Below are 25,905 nucleotides of genomic sequence, written 5' to 3'. Positions count from 1 at the left end.
TGTATAATTCCTTCTCGCATCTACGCACTCTCCTCCTCTCACCTTTTCCCTTTGCCTGTGGACTTCAATGCACAACACATCAGCTGTCTGTGACCAGGCAAAAACAAACTTTCCAAGCCAAACTTTCATATCATAACCATTAACCGCTACACACAGCCTACATCATTGTCACCATATTAGCTAACATCATAGTCAACATACTGTAGCTACTAGAAATAACGCATTGGTAAACCCGCTATAATCATGCAGTACAGTGTATACAGTCAGCAAGCAATTTAGCAGTTACACCGGCGGGCCCTGGTGGCAATAACTTAATACAACCAAAAGCATACCTTGACTTGGAAGAGTTCCAGTGTTGGATAGCCATAGCCATAGCCCGCTAGCTAACATAGCATCCCTCTCTGTTTGAGCCGGGTGTTTGAGTAGGCTAAACTAGCTAGCTACATTCGCTAGCTAAGTAAGTGAAAGTGAAAAAGAAAATACAAAATATAGCTAGCTCTCTCTCGCTCTCTTGGTTCTCCTTCATTTTTGAAGAAATGAATTTTTCAAAACACTTAAGCTATTGTCTTTCTCTTTGAGTCAACTACTCACAACATTTTATGCACTGCAGTGCTAGCTAGCTGTAGCTTATGCTTTCAGTACTAGATTAATTCTCTGATACTTTGATTGGGTGGACAACATATCAGTTCATGCTGCAAGAGCTCTGGTAGATTGGAGGACGTCCTCCGGAAGTTGTCATAATTACTGTTTAAGTCTATGGAAGGGGGTGAGAACCATGAGCCTCCTAGGTTTTGTATTGAAGTCAATGTAACCAGAGGAGGACGGAAACTAGCTGTCCTCCGGCTACACCATTGTGCTACCCTACAGAATGCGGTTGAGGCTACTGTAGACCTTCAACAGTGTGTTTTAATCAATTATTTGGTGACATTAATATATTTAGTATAGTTTTATCTAAAAAGGTTAACTTTTTTAAATGTTTCACTATAAAAAAGTTAGCTGAGTAGGATGGTCCTCCCTTTCCTCCTCCGAGGAGCCAATAGTCACAACTATTGATTTGAGTTTTTATCAATTGATTGTAAGCCATGTTCAACTCTGAAATAATGCTTGAAAGATTGCATGCATTTAACATGCACTTTCTAGTGATCTTATGTAATTAGGCCACATTTGTTTTCTGTACAGCACTGCACCAGATTCTGGGCTCAATCGAACCCACAAAGTGGTATTTACCCCATAGCTATGTTTCTCATGTCATTTGTTATTGAGACTAATTGAATGTTGAGTGCTGCATGAGAACACAATAACAACATATATTTGATCTAGGTCAGGTGAGATGTGTTTGCTCTTGTCAGCGTTTTGCAGAAACACCACTAAATGGGTCATGGTTCAGATTCATTTTTTTTTTTTTGACAACTTGCTGTTGCTTCATAACTTTACCACAAACACTCTCAAATTGTTTAGCTTATAAAAGGTATCTACATGTTTGACTTGTGATATTGAACATTAGAGTTTTACTATTGGACAGCTGAAAGCTGTCCCTAGTTGTAAGGACACTATGAATGTATATCAATCAAAACACGCACCATTCAAGCACTGTTAGGAAGGTACAGTTGATATGATCTTTTCCAGGTAAATTGACAGAGAACAAATTAACATACAACAACAACCAGTGCAAGAACGGATATAGGTTTCAAAACTAAACAGGTCATGCGAACAGGTCATGGACAGGGATAGAGAACCACAATAACACAATATCTGTGTGTCACTAAACTTCAGTGTTAGCATCTCTGTCTGCTATGATGCAGAGGTGGGCTTCCTGTCCCCAATTTAGAAACCATAGGTTAGGAGTGTAGGACGTGATTGACAAATATCAGTATAATCCACAAACACACATTCACGTGCACACACCCCCATTTGTAGGGGTATATAGGACCAGTCAGTAGGTTTGTTCAGTGGATCTTCTCTCGTCCTACTTACCATCACCATGGCTTCCAGATACCTAGACACGATCCTGCTTCTCTGCTGCATTGTGACCATGTTGAGTTCAACCTCAGCAGCATGTGAGTTTACCTGGTAACCAATTTACCACTTTACCTATTTAACAGTTTACCCATGTAAATTGACCAGTTTTTTTTTTTTTTTTTTTTTTTACCAAGGTCTGATAAGATCTAGCTGTGAGACCTGCCAACTCTGTTTTGGGGTCATATTGTTAGATCAGATATTGAGAAGCCTTGAAATACATATTTTACATTAATGTTCTTGTGGTCTGAATTGATGTGGCCTGTGGCTGACTGATGTGTGTGCTTGTATGTGTTCAGATGGCCCTAGGAAACTTTACTGTTGTGTGGAGTACCAGGAGAAGCCTATACCCTACCAGCAGATAAAAGGCTACAAACAACAGAGTTACAAGGAGGTGTGCAACAATGATGCTATCATGTAAGCCCTGCACGATGTATATACACACACAAAGTTACCTTACTCTCAATATGTATTCTCATATTTGTAATCTCTATGAGGTTGAAGGTTAAGTGTGTTTTCTGTTGTAGCTTCTATACCGCGAAGAACAAGAAGGTATGCGCCAGCATTAAGGACGAGTGGGTGAGGACGGCTCTGGCTCATCTCAGGTACACACACACTCTCCTCTTAAGACACAAAGCGTTCTCATTCAACTACACACACCAAAATGTCTCAGAGCTACAAGTACACCAAATCTCACTTACAGAAGCATTTCAAGGCTGGATGTCAATGAAACATGCCATACAGGTTTTACGCAATGTCTTCATGTACAAACTACTGTCTTCTAGCACACTTGCTCTGAAAAAGAAAATTATCTAAGTCTGCTTCAGACTCAAATGAGTTTCATATTATGTGTTATGTGCAGCTCCAAACTGAAGAAGATGTCCGCAACAACACTGTGATGGCCAAAACCCCCAACCCCACTCTGAAAGGCACATTCACCCACAGCGACACAACTTTCTCCAATCGCAACACAACATTCTCCAACAGCACCGTAACATTCAACATCACCAGTAACAACACCATTCAGTAATGTGGCCAAATGATGCAGATTTAATGCATTGCATATCTGAGGATTGCCATTGTTGATGATTGTACTTTATTCATGCTCAAGCTTTCAGGTATCTTCTGAACCCACAATGTAAGCTAATTAAGTCAACTGCTTCAATTAGTTATATTTTTCTGCATTCCATGTTTTATATTTGTTTATTTTAAGGCCTGCAGAAATAAAGAATTCAATATATTGACTTGATTAATAATTTTAGTCACATTACCGTAAAACTAGAGCTGACAACTGCATGGACATTAGTTGTGAATGTGATTGTGAATTGAAACATAGTTCAACAGTGCAGACAATGCAAAACCACAGAAACCATCATGACTTCAAATGACCTGATTCACACTGAGACAAAACAACAGGTTGGAAAAATTACTGTATATTTAATCATTTTGATTTATATAAAGCCAATTTATACAATATACTTTTCTCAATTCCAGTTAAAGTAGAACAAATCTATCATATCATGAGGTGTGAGTGTTTGTGTTTAGAAGACACCATAGCACATCTGCTGTAAGGTGTCCATGCGTGCCACCTCACAGATGCCACCGGTGGCCGTGTCCTTGTTGTCCTCGCTCTCGAGAGGCAGTTGCGCCCTGCTTAAGGTCATACAACAGCTGTAGGAGGGGAGACAACACAGTCACAATACAGACCAATATAATCACAATATAGACCTAGACACAAAATATACAGGGACACATCCTCTGTTCTGCAATAAAAACGAACAAGGTGTTGGTTGTAAGTAGATGCAGAAGCTTCACATCACTGCTTCTTATAATATGTCCAAAACAGGTTAAATAATGTAATTATGTGTGTGCTCTACCTGGGGGAACTCCTCAAGGCCGAGGTCAATAGAGAGTGATAGTAATAACATGCTTCAGTAAGGTTGGTGTTTTGGCATTCATGACAACTGTATAGCAGGAATGGAATGTAAATCACAAAGGATAGACATTGTGGTGGCAGCTGCAGAGAAGTACTTGGGTGTACGAGATTTTACTGCAGAAGTTACAAGGTGTTTTGAACTATAGTGTCCCGTCCTCCCAGGCTGCCAGCCTGGTGGTGTAGGATCAGATAGGGCCAAAGTAGTGGAATAGTGATGAGGTTTTTATGGATGTAGGGTTAGAATAAGAATAAGAATATGCCATTTAGCAGACGCTTTTATCCAAAGCGACTTAGAGTCATTCGTGCATAACTTTTTTTGTGTATGGGTGGTCCCGGGGATCGAACCCACTACCTTGGCGTTACAAGCACCGTGCTCTACCAGCTGAGCTACAGAGGACCGGGTTAGTTGGTAGAGAGAATTTTTCACAAAGTGTAATGAATTCATACTACAGAATAGTAGGCTGATACACAGCCAACACAGTAGGTGATGGCATGCACCTATAACATTTGTTTGCGGACCGCCATAATACCAAAGAAGAAGAAGATACTCCTCAAAATTTATGGAATTGTAGTTGGATTTGTGCATTGTTAATTATCGCCTTTCTGGCCTTCATAGTTGACTATGTTCAGATATGAGGAACTGTTAGGAGGTAGAGGAGAGGAATGGAAGTAAGTCTGCGATAGTAGCACCCACTTTTATTCATGTGAGATGTTTCGAAACCAGGACAGAGAGACTCATGATAAGACTACCTCGTTATCGTGTTATGGAATTTGTGTGCTGCCACCTACAGCCTCTTCAGTTAAAAATCGCTGAGTAGCCACATCATGACATTAGTAAAAGTCACATCTGAATTTACTGTGTTCTCTCACAACTCGTCAAAGTACAGCGGGCGGTCATTGTTGGTGTCAAAAATCTCAAACTGATGTCTCTGGTTGAGCAGGTCATCAGCTGTCCAGTGTTGAAACTTAATCTTCGGATCTATCACACTGGTGTTCCAGTCATAGCTATACTCTGCATCCAGGCACACACAGGTCATATTTATAAAACACAGGCAAAGAAAACAACACACAATAGGCCTCCTATGTAGGCTATCTTGGCAGGGTTCATAATCTTAGGTGGCGGCACACACTTTAAACGTTTGTTTGTGGACCGCCATGATATCATAGAAGATAAAAAAAGAATGCGACATCTAATGTGCTGGCCTAGCGATGGTTCTGTACTGCTGCACCCTTTCATGGCAAAGTTTACAAATAATAGATACCAATTATATACTTACTCATGATATACTTCTGCCAGATAAGCCTACTTTGCAGTTAACATTTAATTTAGAAGGTTTTGGGGTAAGTATTTCTTTCAACCCACAAGATGGTTGTCACATCAACTGGCTACACATGGAGTGATGGACAAATGCACGCACCACACAGTCATACAGTGACAATATTGCTGGAAATTAATTGGCAGATATTGTGTTAGGCTTTTTAAGCCAGAAGTGGCTAACCAGGGGTGGGATAATGTCAATGTTGCGTTGATTAGATAGTAGCTGGGAGCTTGCGGTGTCTGATACTTGTGAGACTTGTTTATGACAGTTTTGCGGTTGAACACGTAAAAATTGCATGTATTTTTGATCGACCTATTGGAGACCCCTACCCTGGTCTAGCTAGCTAAATGAGTTACTGTAGTTGCTGGCTGATGTAAACTCACTGTCAAACTTAGCAGTCTCTTTGATAGAGCGGATCGTCTGCTGTATCATGTTGTATGTGTAGCACAGGTTGATATCATGCAAGTTCATCTCGTCGGATTCTGCTGGGGCGTTTTGAAAAAAATAATGGAAACAATGCACTAACATTAACAGCAACGTTACAGTTCGTCTGGTAGACCAAGTTTCTAACGTTAGCTAGCTATAATTCACATCAGCTAGCTACTTGACATTAACGTTATCGGATCGAAGTCAGGATCCACATAACTTTCTGGCTCTTTAACCAGTGGATACAACGACTTCCCCATCTTCCAAACTAGCTAACGTTAGGGGGTTAGGGGGTTAGAGTAGGAGATATGTACCAGTACAGAGGGATAGGCAAGCAAGTGATATATGTTTCAGTAAGATTGGATTTTTAGCGTTTATAGCAATGGATATTAATTGTACTGCAGGGATGGAACGCAAGTCGAAGAAAATTGAGGTTGTGGTGGCAGCTGCAGAGAGGTATTTGGGTGTGCGAGACTTGACCTCAGAAGAGTTACAGGGAGTGTTAAGTGGTGATGTCCCATCATTTCAGGTTGAGGGCATGAGGTAGGAGTGAATATATTTAAATAGTGGAGAAGGGTGGTGTTAATTATTTGAAATAATTTTGAATTTGTGAGTGTAGTGTTAGATGTGGTCCTCTGTAGCTCAATTGGTAGAGCATGGTGCTTGTAGCGCCAGGGTAGTGGGTTCGATCCCCGGGACCACCCATACGTAAAAATGTATGCACACATGACTGTAAGTCGCTTTGGATAAAAGCGTCTGCTAAATGGCTTATTATTATTATGGTATGGTATTTCTTTGCTTTGTTCTATTTATTTATTTTTTCAAGAAAAAGATAAGGGAGTTGTACTCCAGTCCAGTAGGTGGTGGTAATGCAACAAATTGGATGCCAACTGCCGATAAACCTCATCGAAGAAGAAGAATGCACCTGTGTAATGATGATGCTATTTAATCAGCTTCTTGATATACCACACCTGTCAGGCAGCAGCTACTCTTCCTGGGGTCCAGCAAAATTAAGGCGGTTTCTACCATTTAAAAACATTACAATACATTCACAGATTTCACAACACACTGTGAGCCCTCAGGCCCCTACTCCACCACTACCACATATCTACAGTACATAATCCATGTGTACGTGTGTGTATAGTGCGTATGTTATCGTGTGTGTGTATGCATGTGTCTGTGCCAGGGACGGCCTGTTCAATAGGGCGATATGGGCGACGCACTGCCAAACGGGAAAAGGAAGGGATTTTTTTCTAATCAATTATATCACGGAAACAGTAGTTATCAGTGTTGTAATCTGATCTGACTGCCACTAAATGTCAAATCAGGCTAAAGTCGTGCTTCAAATGGCCCCGCCCGTTTTTGGGGCGATTTCAGTCAAGTTGAAAATCGCCCAGAAGTCTCTCATAGCCTGTCATGTAAAATCTATTTTTTTCAAATTTCAAAGCTTTCAATACATTCTCTATGGGTGTCTGTGGGCTTGCACTTACGCGCTTTCGTCATACGTGACGTAACCATGAACATAACTAAGAAAATGGCGGCTAGCAGCGTCTCTGTTGCGACCTGCAGTGTGGCGTTATTTTATGTTTTTAATTTGTAGACTTAGTTTACAAACATTCTGCCAACCATGGATTTCCAGTGGTTGGTTTTGGACTGATCTTGTTGATCGTGTACATACCCGCTACGAACGGACTAAATAATGAAAACGCTGCTGGCAGCGGAATCCAATACAGCTGGGAGACTTGGCTGGATGACAGAGTCCCGGACAGAGAAGTGGAGCCGGCCGGCTTCACCCTGGTCAGAGCGGACCGCGATCCTGGTAAGAGAGCGACTCTGTACCCCGACATTGAACTGCTTTCTGTGTCACTGCGACCTTACTATCTGCCCCGTGAGTTCCCCCAATTGTTTGTTACCGTTGTGTACTGTTGATAATCACAAGTTTACTGGAGAACTGAGACCAAGTAGAGACTTTGGACAGGGTGGATATGGTATAATAAAGGCAGTTTATTCAGAGGTAAAGATATCTGGAATCGCGTGCACGGACCCGTTCGTCAAACTCTTAGGGAGCTATCTGAAGAGAGCCCCGAAAACATTGTGCAGACATTTTATACAATAAATGATGTAGGTTGAATCTAGTAGTTCTGATCTTCTGATTGGTCCTGATGAGTTGGGCGAGGTCCCCTCCACTGTTGCATTGGCTCTGAGTCGGGTTCTCTGTCTTCAAATGTTCAGCCTAAAGAGAGGGGATTTTTGTGTGTGTGTGTGTGTGTGTTTAACAGTGATGATGTGTGTGTGTGTGTGTGTGTGTGTTATCAGTGATGATGTGTGTGTGTGTGTGTGTGTGTGTGTGTGTGTGTGTCCTCAGAGCAAGAACTCGTGAGTTGGAAGAACTGAGAGACCTATGGCGTGGGTGTTGTCCTTGGCCACCTGCTGACAAGGCTGACAAGATAGGACTCTTTTGTCCATTGTTATAGGATAGGAACAGCATTGATTGAAAACAAACGCCCAACACAAAATGGGTCATGCACAAGATTTTAGTTAGACCAAGCTATAACATTATATATTTACTACGACAGTACATTCAACCAAAAGCTAATATAACAAAGGCATCAGAGATTATTTATAATCTGTCACAGAAACTGGAATCCATCTCCCCAGATCAGTCAATAAATGCTTCTGGTATTGACTTATATGCTGCCCCTGTCTTCATGTTGTTGCTGGACATATCTTTTTTTAAATGTGTGTAGGTCACCTAAATCATCAGAAAAATTGCCCCTCCTGAGAATTTTTTCAGGAGCCGCCACTGGTCTGTGCCTATGTTTGTTAGCTAGCTGAATAAAATAAGTTAGAGTCTATTACTTGAAAACATTGAACCGCTGTAGTTTACAACAATTATAATTTCTAAAGTGGAAGTTGGGAGAGTTATTTTTGAGTGTTTCAGTGAAACGTGAGTGAGGGAGGCCCCGCTCTCTCGCTTTCCTAGATGTTTAGTTCATTTCATTCCGATCTCCTTTGCATTATTGTGGCCTTTTTCTGTAGCCTGTCTATGTGTCTGTCTATCCCTGTTCTCTCCTCTCTGCACAGGCCATACATACAGTGGGGGAAAATAGTATTTAGTCAGCCACCAATTGTGCAAGTTCTCCCACTTAAAAAGATGAGAGAGGCCTGTCATTTTCATCATAGGTACACGTCAACTATGACAGACAAATTGAGATTTATTTTCTCCAGAAAATCACATTGTAGGATTTTTAATGAATTTATTTGCAAATTATGGTGGAAAATAAGTATTTGGTCACCTACAAACAAGCAAGATTTCTGGCTCTCACAGACCTGTAACTTCTTCTTTAAGAGGCTCCTCTGTCCTCCACTCGTTACCTGTATTAATGGCACCTGTTTGAACTTGTTATCAGTATAAAAGACACCTGTCCACAACCTCAAACAGTCACACTCCAAACTCCACTATGGCCAAGACCAAGGGGCTGTCAAAGGACACCAGAAACAAAATTGTAGACCTGCACCAGGCTGGGAAGACTGAATCTGCAATAGGTAAGCAGCTTGGTTTGAAGAAATCAACTGTGGGAGCAATTATTAGGAAATGGAAGACATACAAGACCACTGATAATCTCCCTCGATCTGGGGCTCCACGCAAGATCTCACCCCGTGGGGTCAAAATGATCACAAGAACGGTGAGCAAAAATCCCATAACCACACGGTTGGACCTAGTGAATGACCTGCAGAGAGCTGGGACCAAAGTAACAAAGCCTACCATCAGTAACACACTACGCCGCCAGGGAATCAAATCCTGCAGTGCCAGACGTGTCCCCCTGCTTAAGCCAGTACATGTCCAGGCCCGTCTGAAGTTTGCTAGAGTGCATTTGGATGATCCAGAAGAGGATTGGGAGAATGTCATATGGTCAGATGAAACCAAAATATAACTTTTTGGTAAAAACTCAACTCGTCGTGTTTGGAGGACAAAGAATGCTGAGTTGCATCCAAAGAACACCATACCTACTGTGAAGCATGGGGGTGGAAACATCATGCTTTGGGGCTGTTTTTCTGCAAAGGGACCAGGACGACTGATCCGTGTAAAGGAAATAATGAATGGGGCCATGTATCGTGAGATTTTGAGTGAAAACCTCCTTCCATCAGCAAGGTCATTGAAGATGAAACGTGTCTGGGTCTTTCAGCATGACAATGATCCCAAACACACTGCCCGGGCAACAAAGGAGTGGCTTCGTAAGAAGCATTTCAAGGTCTTGGAGTGGCCTAGCCAGTCTCCAGATCTCAACCCCATAGAAAATCTTTGGAGGGAGTTGAAAGTCCGTGTTGCCCAGCGACAGCCCCAAAACATCACTGCTCTAGAGGAGATCTGCATGGAGGAATGGGCCAAAATACCAGCAACAGTGTGTGAAAACCTTGTGAAGACTTACAGAAAACGTTTGACCTGTGTCATTGCCAACAAAGGGTATATAACAAAGTATTGAGAAACTTTTGTTATTGACCAAATACTTATTTTCCACCATAATTTGCAAATAAATTCATTAAAAATCCTTCAATGTGATTTTCTGGATTTTATTTCCTCATTTTGTCTGTCATAGTTGACGTGTACCTTTGATGAAAATTACAGGCCTCTCTCATCTTTTTAAGTGGGAGAACTTGCACAATTGGTGGCTGACTAAATACTTTTTTTCCCCAGTGTACGCTTCACACCGCATGGCTGCTGCCACTCTAATCTGGTGGTCCCTGCGCGCACGACCCACGTGGAGTTCCCGGACTCCGGCAGCCTCTGGAACTGCCGTTCTGCGGTCAACAAGGCAGAGTTCATCTCAGCCTATGCTACCCTCCAGTCCCTCGACTTCTTGGCGCTGACGGAAACATGGATTACCACAGAAAACACTGCTACTCCTACTGCTCTTTCCTCATCTGACCATGTGTTCTCGCATACCCCGAGAGCATCTGGTCAGCGCGGCGGTGGCACAGGAATCCTCATCTCTCCCAAGTGGACATTCTCTCTTTTTCCCATGACCCATCTGTCTATCTCCTCATTTGAATTCCATGCTGTCACAGTCACTAGCCCATTCAAGCTTAACATCCTTGTCATTTATCGCCCTCCACGATCCCTTGGAGAGTTCATCAATGAGCTTGACGCCTTGATAAGTTCCTTTCCTGAGGATGGCTCACCCCTCACAGTTCTGGGTGACTTTAACCTCCCTATGTCTACCTTTGACTCATTTCTCTCTGCCTCCTTCTTTCCACTCCTTTCCTTGACCTCACCCTCTCACTGTCCCCCCCTACTCACAAAGCAGGCAATACGCTTGACCTCATCTTTACTAGATGCTGTTCTTCTACTAATCTCACTGCAACTCCCCTCCAAGACTCCGACCACTACTTTGTATCCTTTTCTCTCTCGCTCTCCTCCAACACTACTCACTCTGCCCCTACTCAGATGGTAATGTGCCGTCGCAACCTCCGCTCTCCGCACTGCTAAAGCTAACTCTCTCTCCTCTGCTCTTATCCTTCTAGACCTATCCGCTGCCTTTGATACTGTGAACCATCAGATCCTCCTCTCCACCCTCTCCGAGTTGGGCATCTCCGGCGCTGCTCACTCTTGGATTGCGTCCTACCTGACAGGTCGCTCCTACCAGGGCTCAGTTCTAGGTTCTCTCCTATTCTCTCTATACACCAAGTCACTTGGCTCTGTCATATCCTCACATGGCCTCTCCTATCATTGCTACGCAGACGACACACAATTCATTTTCTCCTTTCCCCCTTCTGATAACCAGGTGGCGAATCGCATCTCTGCATGTCTGGCAGACATATCAGTGTGGATGTCGGATCACCACCAAAAGCTGAACATTGGCAAGACGGAGCTGCTCTTCCTCCCGGGGAAGGACTGCCCGCTCCATGATCTCGCCATCACGGTTGACAACTCCATTGTGTCCTCCTCCTAGAGTGCAAAGAACCTTGGCATGACCCTGGACAACACCCTGTCGTTCTCCGCTAACATCAAAGTGGTGACCCAATCCTGCAGGTTAATGCTCTACAACATTTGCAGAGTACGACCCTACCTTACACAGAAAGCGGCACAGGTCCTAATCCAGGCACTTGTCATTTCCCGTTTGGATTACTGCAACTCGCTGTTGGCTGGGCTACCTGCATGTGCCATTAAACCCTACAATTTATCCAGAACGCTGCAGCCCGTCTGGTGTTCAACCTTCCCAAGTTCTCTCATGTCACCACGCTCCTCCGCACACTCCACTGGCTTCCAGTTGAGGCTTGCATCTACTACAAGACCATGGTGCTTGCCTACAGAGCTGTGAGGGGAACGGCACCTCCTTACCTTCAGGCTCTGATCAGACCCTACACTCCCCTACCTCTACGGAAGCACAGTTCCCGCTCAGCCCAGTCAAAGCTATTCGCTGCTCTGGCACCCCAATGGTGGAACAAGCTCCCCCACGACACCAGGACAGCGGAGTCACTGACCACCTTCCGGAGACACTTGAAGCACTACCTCTTTAAGGAATACCTGGAATAGTATAAAGTAATCCTTCTTCCCGCACCCCCCATAATTTTTTTTTTTTAAAGGTGGTTGTCCCACTGGCTATCATAAGTTGAATGCACCAATTTGTAAGTCGTCTGCTAAATGATGTAAATGTTTGTGTTGCTTCAGGTCTTTTTTTTATCCGTTTTTTTTTTACAAATCTAATTTTACTGCTCGCATCAGTTATTTGATGTGGAATTGAGTTCCATGTAGTCATTGCTCTATGTAGCACTGTGCGCCTCCAATAGCCTGTTCTGGATTTGGGGACTGCGAAGAGACCTCTTGTTGCATGTCTGTGGGGTATGCATGGGTGTCCGAGCTGTGCGCCAGTAGTTCAAAAAGACAGCTTGGTGCATTCAACATGTCAATACCAGGAGAGATTGACATGCATATTATTAATATTAGCTCTCTGTGTTCATCCAAGGGCCAGCCGTGCTGCCTTGTTCTGAGCCAATTGCAATTTTCATAAGTCTTTTTTTGTGGCACCTGACCACATGACTGAACAGTAGTCCAGGTGCGACAAAACTAGGGCCTGTAGGACCTGCCTTGTTGATAGTTGTTAAGATGAGTTTCTCAGGTATCAAAGAATCAAGGATGCAAGGATATACTTAGACATTCTGTGGAGATTTCATACCAAGTATTTATTGAATCACGAGCTCGTGGGTTCATCTAACAAACGGACATGGCTTTGCCCTTCGTCAGTTGAACTAACTTGAACAAAGAAGACACTCTACCTTATATACCCTTTGGTTCTCCTTCCTTTCACATACATCTGGTAACCATCATAGGCCTCCCTTTCTCTGTTATTATTACCCTTTGCCCCCAGGTCACTACATCCTGTCCATCAATCACACTACCCTAAATATCACTAATCTCCTTTGACATAATGGAATGTAGACTTCATGGCCCCAAACTAATTATCTAGTAACTCTACCTCTGTCCTCACAATCCTATAACATGACATCATTACAATCCATTTTTTTTCTTTTGTGGTAAGTGACATGACTTAACCCCAACAATTCACATATAACTTTATATAAAATACAATATTCTCCAATCAGTAGTACATATATCTCTGACTAGATCCTAAACTATCCTAGATAACTGAGAATTGACCCCTTCAACCTTTCATACCTGAATCCAACTTGATTCTCCATTCAACAAAGGTATAAATTCTCAGTCATCTATCTTATGCGATATCAAACCTCTCAAACCTCTATAAACTCAGTCTGAGTAAAAGATAAACACACAATTAACTACTATATATTCATGCTCATAATCTATGTAGTCAAAACCCTATTTTTATATATAAGGAAAAATCCCACATAGACATCCCCTCTTTTAAAATGACCCCTTTTTCTATACATCATTTTCAAAAAAACATCCATAGAAATAAATTGTGACCATCATGACATCATCCATACAAAATAATTCTACATAACCATTACTAAGTTACATGGATATTATAATTTATACACATTAATATAAAAATAACAAAATTGTCCATATTCATCATTTCTGCGCCGTCAGAGGAACCCCAAGTTTCTCCCCGGTCACAAGGGGCTCTATCTGATCCACTGAGATATTCATCCGTCCACATCTACGATCCTATAAACCTTAATTCCATGGCATACATTTCCAACTTAACATTCCCATACCTCAATCAACATTATCAATGTACTCTAAACTGTAATAAGATGACATATAATAATTATTAGTACTCTCCCTCCTTGTATTAACATTAACTGATACATCTCTAACTGTAATAACTGGCATGTTAGTAATCGTTTGTACAGATCTTAAAATCAATCCCCGAAAATTTTGAAAACAACACCCCATAACTATAGCTACAATAATTACTATTGCCACTAGAGGACCTAGAATGCTTGCCATCCATGTTCCTATGGAATTACCACTAAAAAAAAACTTTGAAAAAACTTCAACAGCATTCAAATTACCATATCATCCTCATCTTAATATAATAGCATCCAATGCTATGTGATTATCAATTACACATTCTAATGATTAACATCTCAGACCCAATTCTTAAAAACCCATGATTGTTAAAATAAACAATATTCAACTCCGACTTTGTTCTCCTATTATTCCTAATATGACATACACATTATAACACTATATTATCACTCCCTGTTAAATCATTACATCCCTAAACTATTCCTGCTTTAATAATTCAACCAAATTCAGATCATATGAAAATATCATAACCCCATGATAATAACCAATTAAGTACTTGCCTATCCACATAGATATTTACTACTCTCAACATCCATATCAATATCACCCACTACTTCAAATCTATGTCATTACTAATATGTTACTACTTTAACCAACAGCCTCATGATTTCATTCACAATCCTCACCTTAACTTCCATTACAACTTTCAGAATGTATACTTATATTATCATACATTATAAACATTCATACTTCAATTATGACTTTCCTCATCCTGAAAATAAATACAGATCATTATCTCAATGCATTACTAATACTATCAATTTAGCAGTGTATATACCTACTACCCAAATTATCAAATTTAGATAAATCCAATTTGATTGTCAACAAGCAACCCCTTTATTCCACCCAGCACTTACATTTTCTGGCGTCTCTTCATTATGTTCTTCAGACAGCTTCATAGTTCAAAAATGACTTTCCCATTACAATGTCACAACTACAATGTCTCATTCGATTCACCACCAACTCCACAACCTCATTGTCTTCTCCATTTGCCAACCAGTATACCAACAACATGAGAAATGTTGTATTCGAACAGATCTTTCTCCATTCTCACTCAATGGTGAACTCCTTTCCCACTCCTTCAATATAAAAACATGAGAAAATCCTTTGATATATTCGATTGGTTGTTGTAGACCAGTTGCATGTAGAAGTGGTATTTTACAAAAACGTCTTCAACGCCTCTGATATTCATCTTCAGCCGGTTCATAGTTTGTTACTTTTACTTATTTAGGTTCACACCATGCTAGGCCAAATTATCCCTTATTATGCATCACGATACCATCTGTATTTACCTCACTAGAAGACAGAAAACACAACAATTTAATTGATTTAATTTCTAAACCAATAAATCCATACAATCATTCATCATATGACAAATTATCATGCTTTAAAAATTATTCCTAATACTAATTCCTAATATACTTCCCAATTTCTATTATATAAACCCTTTAAATACATATAACCGAATGGAATGACAGTCAGTTGATTCCTGAAAAATTTGAAAATCTTGAAATTATTGGAGGTCTATAGCTCTGTTCCTCCACTGAGGTAATCAGCCATAACCCACATCTCTTCATTGTCATTCCTCAAACATTGTCCTCCATCACCTGATAATTGTCATCAACAGTATCCTCATCTCTAATCGTCAGTTTCCTCGTAGCCATCTGTTGCAGTGGTTGACCTGATACCTGTTCAATCTCCCCTCTATCCATACCTCCGTTGGTGTAGACTGTGTGATGATGCATGAACCTTCTTCCTTCACTAGTTCTATGATCATGCAGAGTCCTTCTCCATTTATCACCATCTCTCTGTGGATTGTGTCCTTCTATCAGCGTACCAATATTCCCTGCTTCCAAAAACACACAAACAAAACAAAACAATGCTCCGCCAAAGCAGTGCCATCTTCCTCCTCTGCGTTAGAAAAGTCCTACAATGTTACATACAGATCTAGGAATCTCTCTCTCTTACTTGCCCCTCCATCAAGGTAGCCATCAATACCTATTACTAACCTTCCCACTTGGGTGTTGTCCATCAATGACTTCATTAATCCGTTACCACCACATAGTCTCCAAGTTGCAAAAAATGTCCAGATTCTCCTGGTAGGTCTGTCAGAGAAGCCTTCACCTTTTCGAAAGAAATCTTCATAACATTTTATTTACATTTTAGTCATTTAGCAGACGCTCTTATCCAGAGCGACTTACAGGAGCAATTAGGGTTAAGTGCCTTGCTTAAGGGCACATCGACAGATTTTTCACCTAGTCGGCTCGGGGATTAGAACCAGCGACCTTTCGGTTACTGGCACAACGCTCTTACCCACTAAGCTACCTGCCGCCCTATTGTTAACATTGTTAGTTGAGACACAGCATGCTACTTTATCCTTTCTTCTTATCATTCCTGATAAGCCTTTTAGATTAGGAAGTGCACATTCTTGCAGCTTGTTATAGTCACTAATGTCATAGAAAGGCCTCCTCTAAATTCTGCCTTATACCACAAATACATTTTCCCCTAAAACATTTAATCTAACCCATAACACATTACATACTACTGCTCATATTTTTTATACAATATGCAAATATACCAATACATCCTCATACCATCAATACTACCCCCTTTTTTGAACACATGAGTCACAACGTGATTCATGCTTTCAAAAACAAAACACCAACATTGTTTATTAAACCCTAATAAAAATGAAATAAAAATGACAACATTGGATAATACCTCAACTTTCTTCTATCCCGTAAAGTAATCCAAGATTAGTACACTTAACTATCAACAGGTATCCCTCATTCAGGATAGCTCCCTCTCTCTGTAGTTATTTTATGGTTCGATTCATATATATTATTACCAAATTATAAACTTCTTCACAATTATTCTTATCATAACTAACCCCCCAATTCAGCATGCCTCAAGTATTTACAGTGCGGGTGATCAAGCCACACCATAAATCCAGGACAGATTGCAGAGGTCATTGCAATCATTCAATGAATTGTTCCATCCAATAGTAAACTAATCATTACCAACATTCAAACCCTTTCATAAATGTTATATACCCCAAGTGTACATTAAATCCTCATGACATCTATTCTCATTAGAAATCATGTATACCCAAAACTCAGTCAAAAAATTAAAACTTTATAAAAATTCACTGTGTGCTCCTTTAAGACATATCACCTTTTACCTGTTGAAACTCCTAACACTCAAAATAACAACCCTTTATAAACATTATACTAGGTGTGTTGTGTTTTTATTTGAAAAACCCATTTGGAAAACAAATAAAACAAACATGACCAGGCCTTGTTTAATGTGGTAGCTCCCTATGACAACCTAAAATAAGACTACTGACTTTTACTAACTGTTCCACCTAGCCTACAGACTTTTGAAACATCCCAATGAGATATAAAGCAATCCCCATTTTCCTGGAAGAGAAAGTATACATGTCGTTAACATTAATTTACAATCAGTAATCCAAAGATAGTAAGTACCCACAAAACATGATACATATATCCACAGTCCTATCTTATCAATAATCGTTTATATCAAACTAATTCCTCATAACTACTCCATAAAAAGATTATATAAAACCTTTCAAAAATTAAAACCACTCAAAATTCCTCTGAGTTTACAATGATTATGTTGAATTGATTACCCTTCAGATCATATCCTCTTTAAATCTCACCATGATTATTGAACCCCTACATCTGCTCCTTTTGATCCCATATCAACTAATCCATTATATTTTACATAATCAACAACAAAAGAAAATCCATGTCTTTTGCCATTGTTCCTGTCACCCCTTTAAATATCATATTTCATTCATTAGCCAATACCCTCACTTACTTTGTGTAAGACTTGATATTTTATCCAGGCATCTATTTAAAATGTGTTCGCTACGTTGTCTCCTATTCTCCCTTTGTCATAATGCTATAGGAGACTTCCATCAATCCTGGAAAAAGAAACTCCCACTTAGAAGACACTAGATAATAAGACATTTCATTAAGTTAACTACACCTTCCTAAAATAAACCTATAACCCCTTTCTATCAATTTAATCCTCACAACCTGTTGCATTTATGTTTTTTTAAATATAAACCTATTGTTTCATAATCCAAAACCCACAAAAAGATGTCTACTTAATCCATCAGGCCAACAGCAACAACTATCTCCCATCGTTCAACGTACTATAAACAGATTATCGTTATCAGAAGTAATGAACCGTCGTCGTAACTCACCACTGTTTAAACAGACTATATAATGTCATAATACTAATGATCAATTATCAAATATCGTTCCTTATTCAACTATCTAGACATGTTCTTCATTAGTAAATCGTCTCCACAAAGCAATACTACCTAATAACATATTCTCATTCACCTAAATAGAAATAATTACTTCTATTAAACAATCCCATTCATCATCAAGTCAACCTGTCTCATCACCCAAATAACTTACTTACTTTTTAAACCCTCTACAATATCTATCATACTGTACCGCTAATTTTCCTTATAACGGTACCTCAACAGATGACAAATTAATTTAAAGTTATAGTCAAAACAAATAAAACATCCATTCACCGATATGCAATTTTAATTACTATGTTATCCTATCCGGCATGGATTGGTAGGACAACATCTTTCCTATAATGTTATCAATGAAACCAGTAATTCACGTCAATAGCATCAATGTAAAATATATGCTTTCTGTCCCTTACTGGGCTCGAACCAGGGACCCTCTACACATAGACAACATTCACCATCGACACACCATACAAAATCTGCGATTCTTGCAAAGCAACTACTTCCAGTTCATAGAGCAAGTGACGTCACCTAATGAAAACCGCACTAGCTCTCACCGCTAACTAGCTAACCATTTCACGCCGATAATATTCAAACCCCTATGACTTCTGTCGTGGAAATATTTGACTAAGAGACAATCAACTCAAAAATATCTCTCAAGACACCGGAGCTTGTGAATTCAAGAATTTAGACTTTATTGCATAACAAAGCCCAGCTTGCTCCATGGAACAAAACTGTCTCTCTCTGGCTTAAAGATCTCTTATATCCACACAAATGAAAAAACATGCGTACATTCCTAACTTTTTTTTAGTTCTGTACCACCCCTCTCATTCTATCATTCTATTGGCTGCGTGCTTAGGCCCCTTCTTAAAAGCCCCTTCTTAAAAAAACTAATGTAATGCATACCATGTGTCTATAACAAGCCCATGGGCCACAGTTTAAGAGCCCCTGTGAAAGAACACATGCATTCATTTAAAACACAGCATATACTCCATGTCTATATTCCTTATTTAAGCATGTATCTGGATTATAAAATATCAAACATGTTCATTCTGTTTCACCATTATCATTTCATAACACATTATAAAACATTTATCATTCATCATCCTCCCCGGCTCCTGAGATTATGTGCATGTGGCCATGTGTCAGGTCATAAGGTCATAAGCATAAAGAAATGATAACACTAGTTCCATTGTTACTTCAATCTCCACACAGCCATCACGTCATTGACATTCCCAGACCAGCTGCAGGGAGTTTTATGAAAAACACATAAATGTCTCTGCTTTGACCTCTCCCTACATTTGCCTTAATGATACATAAAATAATACCATATAATCCCACCTATGGGACATTCCACCAATGTCCCATCAATACAAAGATTAATCACCCATATCACAAGTATTATAACAATCAAAATAATAAATATCCATATCTAATCAAGTAATTGCCATGTCAACATCACTAAGCATTAATATTAATAAGTTATTCAGATCAGTCAGTCCACTTATAATTTATAATCATAATCAAATTAATTACCCAAAACAACTTTAGAATGACAATTCTTAATTAGTCACATTTGTTCCATCATTCAAAGTTAAAACTCTCACCTTGGCACATATTGATACTGGCCGAATGTATATTTATATTATAATAATTCTAGCATTAACTTCCTCATAACAATAATTACATCAGATCAGTACCCTAATGCATTGTCCAAATTACTATAAATGTAGTAGTGTATAATACCTCCTTAATCAACATACTACCTCAACTAACACTCCCTTCCTCTACCGGCACTCAATCTTCTGGCGTCTTCATTATGTTCTTCATTATGTTCTTCATTATGTTCTTCAGATAGCTTCATAGTTCATCTTGGATTACCCATAGCAATGTCCCAATTCCAATGTCACACCTGAACCGCCACACCTCCACCATCATCCTGTTTTGTCCATGTGCAAACCAGTATACCCAAACTAGGAAGAACGTTGCATTTGCATAGACCTCTTTCCTCACATTCTTGAAAGAAAAAGCACAAAAGAGAAGGCATTTGATTGCTTTGATTTGATGCTGGATTCAGGTCTCCTGGCAGAGGTGGGTCAGACAGGAACGTCTTCAACGCCTTTGTTGTTCCTCTTCAGCCGAGTAGAGGATTTTTGGTTTTTATTGAGGTTTACACCGTTCTGGGCCAAATGATCTCTGCAATGCATTACGACACCATCCGTAGCAACCTCAGGAAAGGACAGATCATAACAGTTCAGTTGAGTTAATTTCCAATCCAAAACTTCCCTATTAACATTGTCTACATGACAAATCATTATGTTTCATCACTCATTCTTATACCCATTTCTATCTAACGCCTGATAGATTTTCCTTTGAGGGGCCCCTGTATTCCAAAGGCTATCTGTTTAAACAACCCCTAATTTCACATTCTCCCTTGAATTCTCCCAAATTATATAACCCAATTGTTTTATTGTAACATTCCTATATTTTTGCTCATACTCTATTTGACATTACTCTGGTGTTTCCCTTTCCTTGTTCCTATTCTAACAATTGCTTACACTTCTCTCTTCTAATAACACTTTCCCCTGGAAATCTAACACCAAATACTACATCAAATTGTTTATCTAAGTCTTGGACTGTTTTCCTTATGTCTATGATTCACCTGTCTCTTTCTTTCATTATCTTAAGGTCACACTACCCCATGTGACTTCCCCATACTCTTTGTGCTGGTTTCTCACACACCAATAATATTTTAACCCTTGTATTTTAATAGTGATCCCTTCCTGTATTTTTAGTTACGGTTCCTGCCTGTGCAAGAATATACATTCTAATCCTGTCTATATCCCTTCTATGTCTTGTTCTTCTGCTCTTTATTATTATCAGTACTCCATTCCCCTTATTATCAGGCAACGAGTCAAGTGTAGAGAAATCAATGATAAGGATATCTGGTGCATCTTGGAGGTCTGGAATCTCTCGGTGGTCTGGAATCTCTCGGTGGTCTGGAATCTCTCGGCGGTCTGGAAGGTCCTTAAAGTCTCTTAATCATCAGTTCCCTCACTCTGGTACAATGGTTAAGATGATACCCGATACTCCCCTCTATCCGTACCATCGTTGGTATAACCTGGACAACGATGTGTATGGTCACTTCAGTTGTTAACCTTCCCCCGTCACTAGGGTCTCCGGATCAGCCAGAGTCCCTCTCAATCTATCGACATCGGTCTGTGAAAAGTGTCCTTCTATCAGCCTACCCATAGGGAAGCTCAGAGTTACTGCTGCAAAGACACAAGCACAGACACACACAAAAGACAACAATGCTACCCAATGGCTGAGGTTGGAACACTCCTATAGTGGGAAACATGAATCTAAGTATCTGTCTCCACCACTTTTACCATCATTAAGGTAGCCAACCACACCTGGTACAGGCCCCTCCACATAGGGTCTTTCCAGCTCTTTCTTCTGTAGTCTTTTGCCATCACATAGTCTCCAGGGCACAGAAAATACTCAGATTATCCTACTCAGTTGGGCATAGTTATCTTCACCCATGAAAATAAAATCTTAAGAACATTGTTAGGTTAGGTGAGACACAATATGCTACTCATGTCCTCTCATCTGTCAAGAGAAGCCTTGAGATTATGAAGCACACCTGCTTCCAGCTTGTTGTAGTCCACTTATTTCATGCCTCCTATCACAAAAACAAAAAAGATTTAACCTAACCCATAACACATTATTACTACGGCTCATATCCTTAATACACCTTGCATACTTCCCCACAAAACCATAATAAACCATTAAAACCTCTGTAATCCCAACTTCCCCCCTTGGACACATGCATCACATCGTGATTCATGTGTACAAAAAACAAAACAAAACAATATTGCCTATCAAACCAACAAAAATAACTAACCTTAAAATGACAACCCTTGAGCATATCTTTACTTAACTGTATTCCATAACACTATTCAAGGAATACTTCTCCTTCAGGACTAACTCTCTCACTTCATCCTTGTCCTGTTTAGACTAATTTATATATAGGATTTTTCCAAATTATAAACTTCTTCACAATTATCCTTATTTTATCTAACCCCCTAATTCAGCATGCCTCTAGAATTCATAGTGCGGGTGATCAGGTCGCACTATAAAGCCAGGACAGATTTCAGAGGTCATTGAAATCATTCAATGAATTGTTTCATCCTATAGTATACTACTTCTAACAACCATCAAAACCTTTCATAAATGTTGTAATTCCTTAGTACAGCTCTTTTCAAAATAAATCATACATATTTACTTATCCCTCAGTAAATAAAACCCAAATTACATGTGTATGCCCCTTTAAGATATTTCACTTCCATCCCATCAAAAAACCCCAAATAGAAATAAAAATCCTATACAACTAACATTTCATACTAAGTAGTTTGTTTGTGGTTATTTGTACACCATATAGTAAAACAATAAACAAACAAAAATGGCCAGGCCTTATTTATTTTGGTAGCTCCCTATGACAACCTAAAAATAAAACTACTTAATTTTACTAACTAGTTCCACCCTAGCCGACAGACTTTTTCAACCTCCCAATAAAGAAATCCCCATGTTCCTGGAAGAGAAAGTATACATGTCGTTAACATATAATCAACAATCCAAAGATAGTAATTACACACAAAACATCATACATATATCCCCAGTCCTATCTCATCAACAATCATTAACCCCAGCATCGATTTAAAATTGTTTGATACGTCTTGTCCTACCTTACCCCTAACATAATATTATAGGAGACTCCCATCAACCCTTAAAAGAAACTCCCACTTAAAAGACACTAGATAATAACACATTTTATTAAGTTAACTACACCTTCCACTATAAACCTATAACCCCATTTTAGTAATTTAAACGTCGCAAACTGTTGCATTGATGTTCTCTTTTTTTCCCCCTAAAATATAAACTTATTGTTTCATAATCCAAAACCCATAAAAAGATGTCTACTTAATCCATCAAGTCAACAGCAACAACTACCTCCCCAGGTTCAACGTACTATCAACAAATTATCGTTATCTGAAGTAATAAAACATCATCATAACTCACTGCTGTTTAAACAAACTATATAATGTCATAATAAAATGATCAATTATCAAATATCGTTCCTTATTCAACTATCGAGACATGTTCTTCATTAGTTAATCGTCTCCACAAAGCAATACTACCTAATAACATATTCTCATTCTCCTAAGTATAAATAATTACTTATATTAAACAATCCCATTCAACATCAAGTCAACCTGTCTCATCACCCAATTAACTTATTTTTTAAACCCTCTACAATATCTATCATACTCTACCGCTAATTTCCCTCATAACGGTACCTCAACAGATGACAAATTATTTTATATTTATAGTAAAAACCAATAAAACATCCAATTCACCAATATGCAATTTCAATTACTATGTTATCCTATCCGGCATGGATTGGTAGGACAACATCTTTCCTATAATGTTATCAATGAAACCAGTAATTCACATCAACAACATCAATGGCGGCAGGTAGCTTAGTGGGTAAGAGCGTTGTGCCAGTAACCGAAAGGTCGCTGGTTCTAATCCCCGAGCCGACTAGGTGAAAAATCTGTCGATGTGCCCTTAAGCAAGGCACTTAACCCGAATTGCTCCTGTAAGTCGCTCTGGATAAGACCGTCTGCTAAATGACTAAAAACCACCAAACACCACCAATGTAAAATATTTGCTTTCTGTCCCCTACTGGTTTCGAACCAGGGACCCTCTGCACACATTGACAACATTCACCACCGAAGCACCGTTACCCGTCGCCACACAAAGCATCTACTTCCAGTTCATAGAGCAAGTGACGTCACCCAACGAAAACCACACTAGCTCTCACCGCTAACTAGCTAGCAATCTCCTGCCGATAACATTCAACCTTCCACAAAACACGCGATCCCCGTACACCTAACGTAACCCATAATGTCCCTTATAACGCTCTCACGTTTCAGCAAGTTTAACATCCACAGAGAAAAAATGGAAATTCTTCAATTTTTCCTAGCAGACCCAATAAAACACTTTCAAACAGCGTTCTGCATTTACCTCTATCATAGGGTTTAAAAACGAACTTAACAACATTAACCATCCTAAATTGCCGTAGTAACGTCATGTTTGGTTCAGTTGATCTATTACCATAAAAGACATTCACTTCTCCATGCGTCGTAAACTATATCCTATTTCTCTTGTAATCAACTAAAATCATAGCCACGCAATTAAACCATCACCCCGCCATTACAGAATGAATTAACTATCCTTTCTAAGTAAGCTACAAGTAACACCAAACACTTGCTGTAGTTTACCATCATATATTGAAATCATCCATTTATCACAATCCAATTTATTTATAGACATATTCCACCATTGTCACTCGTTTAATCTAGCAAAACCTCATTCAATGACTAAAAATTATTACCACGTAGTCTCCTCTCCGTTAACATTTTAGTCATTTAGCAGATGCTCTTATTCCAAGCGACTCACAATTAGTGTGCTCATACATTATTATACTTATACTAGCCCCCCTTGGGAATCGAACACCCAACCCTGGCTTTTCAAGCACCGTGCTCTACCAACTGAGCTACAGAGGACCACAGATGAGCGTATAGTGCCTTTTTCTGATAATATTATAATTGTAGCCTATTGCATTACTTTAGTTTAAAATATATGTTTGTTTATTCAACAAATCTAGAACCCACTATAGCATAATAGCCAAAGCTTCTTGCATCCCCTAATTCACGTAACGAAAATACATTATCATTCTAGAATTCAACTATTCGCATACATTACTGATGTCACGCAAACCATAGAATAAAGTAATAACAATTCGAATTTTGTCAAATAAATGTTTTCCATCCAACTATTCAAACTTTCTTTAAATAACTCTTTCAGCTCGATGCAGTCAAACAAGTATGACTCTCTTTTTTCCGGAAACTAATTCATGGCATTAGTAAAATCTATTCACATCCCAACAATAACTAATAATCCTGACTGTTCCTTCAATCTAAACAACCCACAACTATAGCTAAACTATACTTAGAAAACCTAGACTCTGTTCAGCGATGCAGAATCTATGCTTTATCGAAATGACAAGTTAATCCTCCTTTATTCCAATGATAATGGTCAGTAGTTTTAGTAACTGGCACATACCACACTTTATCAGAAAATAGCTTTGAAGGACACAGATCTCATACGCTCAACGTAATCAACTTAGCAGTCAACAAGTCAAACCCCACATTCATTGATTTGGAAACAGATCTAACGACCTAACCAAATGAATTATATATCTTCTTCTGAAATAATAGATAGTTTATTATAATGCTTAATTCTACTACATGTCCTATGTACTCTCTCCCATTTCCACGTACGTCTACGTGTTTGGGCAAGTCAACACCTATAATTTTATCCAATCCCTCGTATTAAATCACACTCACATAAAATTCATTATATTCCAATATATTCATATCTACCAAACCATTCATGTTTCTAATGATTCTTTATTGCCACAATCTGTTAATCACAATCTAGTCTCAGCGGAACAAACAACAAATTACCCAAATCCTTTCCCTCAGTCATAAAA

At 39.4% G+C, this 25,905-nt stretch overlaps 1 protein-coding gene across 1 annotated transcript; it reads left to right on the top strand.

Annotated features, from left to right (window-relative positions):
* Positions 1-1,957: 1,957 nt before the first annotated feature.
* On the top strand, positions 1,958-3,257 carry LOC311098658 (C-C motif chemokine 20-like). The gene is made up of 4 exons (XM_084139195.1): positions 1,958-2,057; positions 2,316-2,433; positions 2,544-2,621; positions 2,879-3,257. The coding sequence occupies exons 1-4, from the start codon at positions 1,982-1,984 to the stop codon at positions 2,913-2,915; spliced, it is 309 nt and encodes a 102-aa protein (XP_083995321.1). The 5' UTR covers positions 1,958-1,981; the 3' UTR covers positions 2,916-3,257.
* The last annotated feature ends 22,648 nt before the right edge of the window (positions 3,258-25,905 follow it).

The sequence above is a fragment of the Coregonus lavaretus genome (assembly GCF_964263955.1).
Source record: "Coregonus lavaretus genome assembly, chromosome: 23".
Classification (NCBI taxonomy): Eukaryota; Metazoa; Chordata; class Actinopteri; order Salmoniformes; family Salmonidae; genus Coregonus; species Coregonus lavaretus.
Note: the sequence above shows the minus strand (reverse complement) of the source record. Positions and strands in the feature narration are given on the sequence as shown.